General features: G+C 42.8%; 1 protein-coding gene across 1 annotated transcript; it reads right to left on the bottom strand.

The window, feature by feature from the left end:
* Nucleotides 1-256: 256 nt before the first annotated feature.
* GINS3 (GINS complex subunit 3) lies at nt 257-10,240 on the bottom strand. The gene is made up of 3 exons (XM_051974577.1): nt 8,146-10,240; nt 4,324-4,557; nt 257-1,010 (listed from the first exon to the last, which is right to left on the bottom strand). Exons 1-3 carry the CDS (start codon nt 8,341-8,343, stop codon nt 780-782), a joined length of 663 nt encoding a protein of 220 aa, XP_051830537.1. The 5' UTR covers nt 8,344-10,240; the 3' UTR covers nt 257-779.
* Between the last annotated feature and the right edge of the window lie 661 nt (nt 10,241-10,901).

Genomic DNA, 10,901 nt, shown 5'->3' with positions numbered 1-10,901 from the left:
ACTCTGTGACATCTTTCTAGAGAGAGAATGGAATAAATAGGAGGATGCTCTAAAACCCTCTTGGATTACAAAGAAGCTGATCTGGGTACCTCCCCTTGAGGAGGACTACATTTAGCTGAATTCATGTTTGAAAAATCCCTCCTTATAGCATTCAAAATAATATTATTTGAAAAAAGGAAACCTCATTTCTCTGTTTCTCCCCTTACTCTTTTCAGAATGAATGTTCACAGAAATTATAATCAAGCAATAAGAGATCTTGTATGTTTGTGGTTTTGGCTTTTTTTTTTTTTTAATAAAATAAGGAGTGGAAGAAAATTACCTTCAGGCAACAGTGGTGAGATTTTTTGAATATGGGTACGATGCGTCCCTATGCTCACTCAGCAGTTCCTAGACATGGGGACTCGAAAGTGTTCCAAGGCCTTAGGCCCAAGTGCTTAGAATTCTAAGGTAAGCAGCAGTTTGGGATAGTAGAGTCTTACTTGGAAGGCTTTTTGTGCAGACATCCATGAACGCTACTGTAAACTCCTGGAATAACTAAGTCTGGGCTGCAAAATAGCCAAGAGATAATTTCCATACTGTGGACGGACTGTCTGGCTAAGGGCCATCTTCTTCCAAAACTCATCCTTCCCCAACAGAACAATCCCCATCCAGAATTGATTTCAAGACACAATTGATAAAATGGAGGAAAAACTTTTCTCTGTACATGGTCAGTTAGTCTCACTGGAATCATCTTTAGTATCATCTAAGTGTCCCCCGTAGCCACGGTGTCCTTTGTGCTTTCAGCTTTCCAAGTCGTTGAATTTTCTCTTCTTGTAATTCTGAACCAGGCTAGAAGCTGTGATCTGAGAAGCCTGACCCTTCTCCCAGCACTGAAAGTCATTCAACCCTTTCTGGCCTGTCTGAAACAAGCCCCGCTCCAGCTCATCCAGCCGGGCTACCAAGCCGGAAGTGTCTTCGTTGTAGGCATTCTGAGAGGAGTCCATGATGCGGCGAAAACGTCCGATAAATGTCTAAGGGAGGAGACAATCACGGTCATCGCTGAGCTAGACTGTGAAAAGAGCCACTTCCATTTCCCCCCTGAATGTTAAACCACCCAAATAAAAGGGAAAAAAAATGAACATGACCTCAATTTCAGATCTACTTTCATAGAGATTTCTGGGCTGATGACCAAGAGGCACCAACAGAAAATTTTCAACTAGAAATATATGAGATCTAATTAGTTGAGGATTTTATTTCTGTGACTGAGAGTAAGACTTAAACTTTGGATTCAGCCTTTGCTGCTGCCTTGTTGGGGAAACCACTGAGTCAGAAGGAAGCTTTTGAAGATGGCTCCTGACTCTTAACTGGAGCTGCTCTCTCTTAGGTTGTTTAATTTGATGCTCCTTTCCCAGTCTCCTTCTCTCTGGGTCTCTCTATAGTGTGTAGCCCTGCTGACCCTCACTCCTCCCAGATACACCCTCTCTTCCGGGGTCTCCTCCTTCCTCTGTGACTCCCCCTTCTCAGTCGGCTTTGCTGGCTCCCTCAGTGGGATGTAACACCAGGCCTGGGGCTTCCTATCTTCTCTGCTCTCTGTCCTCAGCCTCCAAAGACTTGGCTACTATCTCTACTTGGGTGACTTTCAGGTCCCCAAGTCTTTTATCCCTCCATCCCCCACCAACTGCCTATTGGTATGTCACTATGCAATGATCCACGGACATCTCAGACTCAACATGACCAGAGCTTGCTCTCTTCCTTCTAAGCCTCCTTATCTTTTGGACTTCCTGATTTCTGTCTCAGCTTTTTGGTCTTCCAGGTTTACAACTTCAGCATTATCCTAGACTCTTCCCTCTGTCTCACTTCACATATCCAATTAGTAATCCTTGGTAGCATGGACATAGTACCTACTTGTGCTAGGTCCTATGCTACATACTCTACAAAAAAGTATTTCGTTCAATTCCCATAACAAACTTATAATGTGAGTGCTATTGTTTATCCCCATTTTACTGTTGAGGAAACTGAGGCAAACAAATGTTAACTATTAGTTAAAAATAATAATAATTAGCTAACTATTACACAGCTGGTAAGTGTCTGGAATCTGAACCCAGCCCAGTGCTCTGATCACACTTTATTCCCTTGCTTCCTATAATTAGTTGCAAAATAGTGGCATGTTTACATCTGTTACTATTCACAAATCCAACACATTGTTTCAGTCACCCGAACTATTACAATGACTTCCCTTTGTTTCTGATCTTTCCTCTCCCATTCTGGGTGTCCTTAATCTCTTGTATTTCATGGACCCTTTTAGCATACTACAGATTTCCTATCATGATAACATTTCCAAATAACTGAAAGAAATGTTAGAGGTTAGTGAAAATAAAGATGTCATTTTTCTTCTCCTAATCAAGTTAAGTGACACCCCAAAATCCCTTCTTGAATCCCCAGAAATCTATAGACAACATCCCTTAAAAAAGTTGTCAAAGTGGTCAGTGGTCCTTAAATGCAGATCTGCCCACACGGCTCTTTTTACTCAAAAAACTTCCCTGGCTTCCTATTACCTCAAAAGTTAAGAGGAAAATTCTTCTGCTTGCTTCCAACCTACCTTCCCTGTTTCCCCTTCCCAGCTCAGGTCTTCTGACCACACACACACACACACACACACACACACACACACACACACACACACACACTCTTTCCCTTTTCTGTCTGTCCCTCTCTCGTCTCCCTTCCTCCCTCTTTCTCTCTCCTTTCTGTCTCTGTCTCTGTCTATGTCTCCCCCTCCATCTCTCCCCTACCCCCACCCCTATCCCTATGCCTTGCGCTGGCCACTCCCCCAGTCCAGAATGCATTTCCTCCTCACTGCAGCCTTATTTCTTCTTCAAGACTCAACTCAAGTGCTACAAAGTCATTTCTGATCCCCCCCGCCCCTCCCCCCATGCTGGTGCCTCCTCTCTAAACCACCTGGACTTATTCTGTTAATAACACTAACTGGTGTTTAGAGTATTTGAAAGTGCACAAAGTACCTGATATTTGATCTCATTTGATCCACAGAGCCATCCCATGGGGCAGCCACTCTTACCATCACTGTTTTGCAGAGAAGGAAGCTGTGGGCTAAGACTTAGTGAGGGGCCCACGAGCATTCACAGCTGACTGAGGCAGATTCCTACTCTGCAGGGGCTTCCTCCATAGCACCCCAGCTGCCTCAGCTTACATATGTGCTCACATCTCCCAAGGTAGAGGGGAAGCCTCTACAGGGCAGGGGTGGTTTGTTTCTGTCTTTGTGTCCCTAGTATCTGGCTCCTAGTAGCCTCCTAATAAATGCTTGTTAAGTGATTGATTTACTATCACCTAGTCCAATTCCCTGACTTTATAGATGGGGACTTTCAAAAAGAAATAAAAACCCTGGGTTTCTTTTTCTTCTCCTATGTAATGGTCATATATCCCTGCTGACAGGTGGCTATCAGAGTTTAACTAAAGAAACTTAAAAAATCAATGAAGAGAAAAGACTCACTGGGACAAAAATCAAATTAAGAAGCCTATTCTTAAAGACCTAGAAACCAGAATTTTCTTGATTTCTAAGCAATTTCATAAGCTTAAATTTTCCCCACTGCTATATTATTTTCATTCCAATTTCAATGCATTAATGTTTTCTGAATTAATATCTAACGTCACTTTTATTTACTATTAGCAATAAAAATAGCATGATCAATTTATATGTGGTAACATCTTGTCAAATAAAACATCCTGTTTATCCATCAGTCTGTCTGATGATGTCAACACTGTCCTCAGGAACAAATGTGTGTCTGACCAAATGCTCATCCCAAGTCAGAATAGGGAATAAAAGCTTTGGGTTGCTTCAGTTGTAAGAAGCAAGTGGAAAGGTTGGTTTGTTAAATAACTGATGAAGGACTAAAAATAATTATTCAAAATGATCAAAACATCATACTTTGTTACATGGTGAGATTCTGGGAATGTTAATTTGCCTAGCAAACAGTAAGGAGAAGGAAACAGGAAGCATATACCTTCCAACGAGGGCCTTGGACAAACCACGTTTCTACTGCTAGGCTTGGCCTAACACAGGCACCTGTGACCTGCTGCCGACTTTCCCTGTTCTGGGGCTTCCTGTGGGTTCCTGCTTTCCCTGCCAGCTCTTGGTAAGCAAATAACACAGCAGCACTGAAGTAAGATTTTTGGAAGAGCCAGAATGGACAGACTGATTTGGAACTTCACCATTTTTAATATAAAGATGCTAAGTTGTTTTCTGAATATTCTTGCATCTTTCTCATACCTGTGAAGCAAAGGCCCCCGCAGAAGCCCAATCTTTAAGATTTCATCTCAGTTACTTGCCTGTAAAAGAGTCTGAGACACATCTGCATTCTCTGGACTGTCAAAATGCAGGAGCTGAGAGCCAAAGGCATAGTAATGGGGGCCCATTTTATGGAGATCAACCACATTGGCGTCAGCACTGAACACCGTCCTCCAGCCCTCTTTATAGATCTTGGGGAGCTCCACAGAAAGGATCCGTCTTTTGTTGTCATAAAGTCCTCTTGCCAGCCACAGAGGGATTTCCAATTTTGAGCCCTAGATAAGAAAACAAAGGCAAAGATTTGGAAACAGACAAATCAAATCCCCAAAGTACACAACATGAAGGAGAAACAAACCATCAGTTAAGATGATTTATCATTGAATGATTGTCAACAGCAGAGAATTCTGCAATCGTTTTCTGAAAAGTGGACTGTGGGGTCTTTAATAATATAGTTAACAAAGTGGAGAAAGAAAATTGATGAATACATCGAAAAAGGCTAAAAACAAAACTTGAAGATAAAGGAAAATTTCAGCATAAATCAAATCTACAAAATAAGTCCATCTTTGGAGCTTATAGAAATGTTCTTATAGACCTTTCTAATTGTGTTTAATAAATAGTGTAAATGTTAAAAACCAGATATGCTATAAAAATGACAGTTTATTCCTAAAGCTGACAACAAGCTCCATGTATTGGTATTTTTCTTCCATCCGTTTGATTGTACAACTTCCCACTCACTTAAAAAAAATTTACAAAAGAGAGTTGGCTTGTATTTATTTCTTACACTAAATTTATTTATTCATATTATATTAAATAACTGTATTAATGCACACTATATATCAGCTAGTACTTAAACCTTAAAGGATATGTGAATTCACAGACATTTCCTTCAGCAATACACAATGAGAGCCAAGCTTTGTTCACCGCTTTTCACAAATCAACCATAGGGATTCCTTCTACCCAAAACACTGGAAAGGGGGTCTTCCTTTCAGGTTTCCTCACATGAGATCAGGGTCAATTCACATCTAGGAGGCTTAAGATCTTTTGTGATCTTACATGCGTTTTTGACCACATCCCCTTCTATCTTCTCCAGGAGCTGCTCCCTCAGTTATCTCCCCTCTTGAAATCTTTAGTCTCTCCATAGATGCTGGGGTCCTTCCCTACTGCTTCCAAATGTACCCGAATCTTTTTAAAAAATAAAAAACCAAAACACAATCTTTGCTATCATGATTCTATCTCTCACTTCCATTTCCCAAATTAAAAAAAAAAAAAAGATACCTTTACTCCTTCAGCTTTCATTCACTCATCCATTTACAACTCATTACTCAACTCACAATGGACCTTCCCAAGTTCCCAATGGTTTCTTCCCAGTTCTCCTCCTCGCTCTGTTGGCCTGATCTGATCCAGGTGACCACTCAATCTTCTATGTGATATGGCTTTTTTTCAGTCCTCCTCCCAGCTGGGGCATCTGCCTCTTCTGTCTCCTTTGCTTGTGTATCCCCTTATTGTGAGTGTATCTACAGTTCTGTCCTGGGCCCCATTCTTTTCTCTTGTTACACTCTTTCCCATAGTAATCTCATGGTTTTCATCTCTATGTAGACGACTCCCACAGCCAGCTTGGATCTCCACGACTGCCTGGGCCTTCCAATATTATCCATCTTCTGTCTATTTTATATTTTGCATTTATTCTGTTGGTACTTGCTTATATTCCCCTAATGGGATGTAAGCCCTTTAAAAAAGCAGATTGTATATTTCTGTGTTCATGTCTCCAGATGTATTTGTCAATCAACAGATGGACATTGTTAATTTTGGTTGATATAATTAACCCATGTTTTCCTCTACTTTTATTCTTCTTTAAAAAATGATGCCTCAATCTATCCGCAGCCACCACACAGCTCTGCTTGCCCTCGTGGGGAACCACAATCTCCATTCCTCTGAGATACAGTCCTACAGCATCAAAAGCATTAAAATATGGGTTTGGGTTTCAGAGATAAATTTGGGATTATTAAAAGCACTGAAAAATTTCCCAAACACAAACCAATTTTCTTCCTCCTTCTCACTGATTTATTTAGTTCATCTGGAGAGAGTCCCAAAAGTCTACTTAGTATCCTTTTGAGCTTTACTAAAATGAAACTATCACTAAAGACTCCTGTATCTGGCTAAGGTACAGTACTGATAACCCACTCCCTGGAATATTTATCTCACTGAAGAGCATAGTCTGGATAATAGACACTGCGCATCCACTTTGCTTTTCTTGCTTGTGCCCTCCATTCCCACTGTCTACATCTTACATGGATGACTTTTTGCACATTGTCCCTCCCGTTAGAATACAAGTTCTGTAGGAGCACCGAGGCACAGAGTGGAGCGGAAATATAGCCTGTGGTTTGCAGAGCCCGGAACAGTCAGGCACAATCCCAGGGCTGGGAAGGGCCTTCTTCGCCTACCCAGTAACAGAGTTGGCCGAGTCCTTACAGCCCATCCAATTCGGCTTCCTCCCATTACAAACTGAGGTGCGCAGAGGCTAACTGCCTTCCTTCAGGCTGCACAATTTATCAGGGGAGAGGAGGGATGGGGAGGGATCAGCCCTCAATCTGATGCTCACTAGTGGGGCTTCCTTCCAGTGGGAAACTCTTCCGGGGCCCAAATCCTGCTTTCCAAGGCAATCCAAGCAGAGCTCCTGCCCGCTGGGAAGAAGCTGGACCACACCCTGGCTAAAGTTGGAGAAGGAACTGCAGCAGACAGGGTAGGACCATGCCCCTTGAGGGAGGCCACGCTGCACATCCTCAAGGGTGACACTGCTCTTAGGCATACGCTCGGGTAATCCAAGACAGAGGGAAATAGAAGAGAATCTGTATTGATAGCAGCACTCTTTTTAATAGTCAAGAACTGGGGAAAAAGTAGGTTTTCCTGTCACTGGGGAATGGCGAAGCACCTGAAGGTGAAACACGCTTCCTGACAGGTGAAAGGAGGCAACTGGTTTCCCACAAGACAAACATTTTGATTTGATTTGCTTGTCTTTACTTATTTGTTCTGCTGATAGTGACGTCCTGGATATTAAAAAGGAAGGGCAATCAACACAACAATCCTAAACAGACACAGAGAAATAGTTCCAAAGCACATTTAAGCGGCCAGGGCGACCAAGGCTGGGTTTGAACTCTGGTTCCTGAGGGTGGGTTGAGGGCTGCACCATCCAGCTGCCATCTTCAAGATGGAAAAAATACCCACGATGATCCAGCCAGGGAGACCAAGAAAACTCACTGTGACAGACAAGTAAGAGAGCTGAGATGTGGGTTCAAAACCCCCACCTTCGCTAGAGAAGGACGGGGACCCCAAAATACGGAGCTGGGGTTCAGCCTCCCTCACACATGTCATGTTTGGAGACTGGTCCAGCAGGAGGTATCGTGCCCGGCACACACAAAGTCACCTCACTCCGCCTGCCTCAGTTTCCTCATCTGTCAAATCAGCGCAAAAAAAAGGGCAAACCCCTCCTGTATCTGCCAAGAAAAACGGGGGTCACGGGGTCGGACAGGGCTGAAACGACTTAATCATAACAAAAAACCGGACCCAGCTGGCGCATTTAAAATATTTACGCCGGGAGCCGCCAGGAAGTACGAGTAGCCAGGAATCGGTTGGTCAGGAAACAACGGAGACGGGAGGCGATTGTACGCATGAGCAATAAAAGTCGCGCGTTCCCCACCACCAAGACTTAGACAACACGCGCGACGCTCCCTCTTGCACGCTCCTCCTCCGCTGACTACAATTCCCAGCATTCCAAGCAGTATAAAGCCAGGAAGCTGCCCCCTCCACGGCGCCTTCCGACCTGCTGGGAATTGTAGTCATTGCTGGACGCGGGTCGGGGGCGTTACCTCAGGGATGCCGTGGTCGCTTTCTCCGCCGCTGCCTCCGCTGCTGTTTCGCTCCAAAAAGAAGGCTCCCAGGCGAGGCAGGACCGTCTCGGTTCGGGCCGGCAACTTCTCGTGCGACATCAGGATGTCGTCCAAAGATAGGAAGTTCTCCTCGGGCCCCAGAGCCCCCGACTCCACCGGGAAGTAGGCCTCGGACATGGCGGCCTCCTCCGACCCAGCGAGCCTGACAGCGGACGGGATAGGAGCCGAGCCTCCCGCCCGTCAAAACTCCCGCTTCTCGTCCCAACCCGGCGGCAGTGACGGATCAGGCAGGAGCAATCTAACCGCCCCTGGGAACCATCGATTCATCAAGGCCAAAGCAATCGGTCTGCAGAGAATGTCGAGTCTCCGGAGCCTATGGGTCCCAGAACTCGTTTTCGTTAACTTTCCCAAGTGCAGAATTGTTTAGGAAAGAGAAAAAGAAAAAGAGACAGCAGATTTAAACGTTACAAAATACGGCTGCCCTGTGTTTTATCAATAACTTTATGGTACTGGCAAAGGCATAGAGCGGTGGATCAGTGAAATAGATCGTGTACATAGCACATAACGGCAAATGACCACAGTATTCTGATGCTTTTAAATCGAAGACCCAAGCTTTGGGGACGAAACTCCCTGACAAAAATAAATGAATGAATAAAATAAATAAATAAATAAAAAATTCAGGGAAAACTCAAAAGCAGTTTGGCAGAAACTAGGTAAGAACAACGCGATATACTACTCCAAGAGAAGGGCAGAATGAGCGCGTGATTTCTATGTGAGAGGTGATACGGGCAAATTATAGGAAGCACGAACTAGCTACCGGTTAAAACTGTGGCCAAGGGGAGTGTTTATGGTCAAACAAGGGAGAGGGAGCTTCATGGGATGGAACATGGCAGTTTTAGTTACAGCGAATTAGACAAACAAAGCCAGTGAAGGCAGGAAAGCAGAGAACTGAGAGGGGAGGAAATGTGTGTGTGTGTGTGCGCGCGTGTCACACACGCACACACATACATAGAATGTATAAAAACACAAGTTTCTATGATAAAGACCTTGTGTATATGTGTGTGTGTGTATATAAATATATATAAACTCAAGTTTCTATGATAAAGACCTCACTTCTCAAATATATAGAGAACTGAATCAAATTTATAAGAACACAAGCCCCTCCCCCCCCAAAAAAAGAAAAATTGATAGCTAAAGTTTACAAACAGGCAGTTTTCAGACAAAGAAATGAAACTAGAGAAATGCAAATTACACATGAAAATAGGCTCCAAATCATTATTAATCAGAGAAACGCAAATTAAGACAACTCTGAGATACCACTACCCACCTGTCAGATTGGCTAAGATGACAGAAAAAGATAATGAATGTTGGAGGGGATGTGGGAAAACTGACACACTGATACATTGTTGGTGATGTTGTGAAATGATCAACCATTCTGGAGAGCAGTTTGGAACTCTGCTCAAAAAGTTATCAAACTGTGCATACCCTTTGATCCAGCAGTGTTTCTTCTGGGCTTATACCCCAAAGAGATACTAAAGAAGGGAAAGGGACCTGTATGTGCCAAAATGTTTGTGGCAGCTCTGTTTGTAGTGGCTAAAAACTGGAAAATGAATGGATGCCCATCAGTTGGAGAATGGCTGGGTAAATTGTGGTATATGAATGTTATGGAATATTATTGTTCTGTAAGGAATGACCAGCAGGATGAATACAGAGAGGACTGGCGAGACTTCCATGAACTGATGCTAAGTGAAATGAGCAGAACCAGGAGATCATTATACACTTCGACAACGATACTGTTTGAGGATGTATTCTGATGGAAGTGGATTTCTTTGATAAAGAGACCTAACTGAGTTTCAATTGATAAATGATGGACAGAAGTAGCTACACCCAGAGAAGGAACACTGGGAAACGAATGTGAACTATCTGCATTTTTGTTTTTCTTCCCGGGTTATTTCTACCTTCTGAATTCATTTCTCCCTGTGCAACAAGAAAACTGTTCGGTTCTGCAAACATATATTGTATCTAGGATATACTGTAACCTATTTAACATGTAAAGGACTGCTTGCCATCGGGGGAGGGGGTGGAGAAAGGGAGGGGAAAAATCAGAACAGAAGTGAGTGCAAGGGATAATGCTGTAAAAAATTACCCTGGCATGAGTTCTATCAATAAAAAGTTATTTAAAAAAAAAAGAGAAATGCAAATTAAATGTTGGAGGGGTTGGTGAAAATTGTGTCATAAATGCACTGTTAGTGGAGTTGTAAAATGATACACCGTTCTGGAGAGCAGCTTTTGACACTATACTCCAAAGTTAAAAAACTGCATAGCCTTTGACTATTATTAGGTCTATATCCCAAAGAGATTAAAAAGGAAAAAAAAAAACCTTTTATACACAAATATTTTTATACACAAAAATATTCATAGCAGCTCTTTTTTGTGATGGCAAAGAATTGAAAGTTGAGGGGATGCCCATCAGTTGGCTGAACAAGTTGCAGTATATGATTGTGATGAAATACTGTTGTGCTATCTGAAATGAGTGGATGGATTGCAGAAAAACCTAGATAGATTTACATGAATTAAAGCAAAGTGAAGTGAGCAGAATCACTGTAGCAACATTGTAGGAAGACGAACTGTGAATGACTTAGCTCTTCTTAGATAGTTTCTAAGGATTTATGATAGAAAAATGCTATCCATCTCCAGCAAAAGAGTTGATAGAGTCTGAATGCAAATTGAACATA

The sequence above is a fragment of the Antechinus flavipes genome, chromosome 2 (genome assembly GCF_016432865.1).
Source record: "Antechinus flavipes isolate AdamAnt ecotype Samford, QLD, Australia chromosome 2, AdamAnt_v2, whole genome shotgun sequence".
NCBI classification, from domain to species: Eukaryota; Metazoa; Chordata; class Mammalia; order Dasyuromorphia; family Dasyuridae; genus Antechinus; species Antechinus flavipes.
Note: the sequence above shows the minus strand (reverse complement) of the source record. Positions and strands in the feature narration are given on the sequence as shown.

What these genes read in the sequence shown, in the direction of transcription:
- GINS3 (XM_051974577.1), bottom strand. Translation starts at nt 8,343, where the DNA reads ATGTCCGAGGCCTACTTCCCGGTGGAGTCGGGGGCTCTGGGGCCCGAG. An exon ending in GCGACCACGGCATCCCTGAG is followed by an intron (nt 4,558 to 8,145) that starts GTAACGCCCCCG and finishes TTTCTTATCTAG; the next exon opens with GGCTCAAAATTGGAAATCCC. An exon ending in TGTCTCAGACTCTTTTACAG is followed by an intron (nt 1,011 to 4,323) that starts GCAAGTAACTGA and finishes CTCCTCCCTTAG; the next exon opens with ACATTTATCGGACGTTTTCG.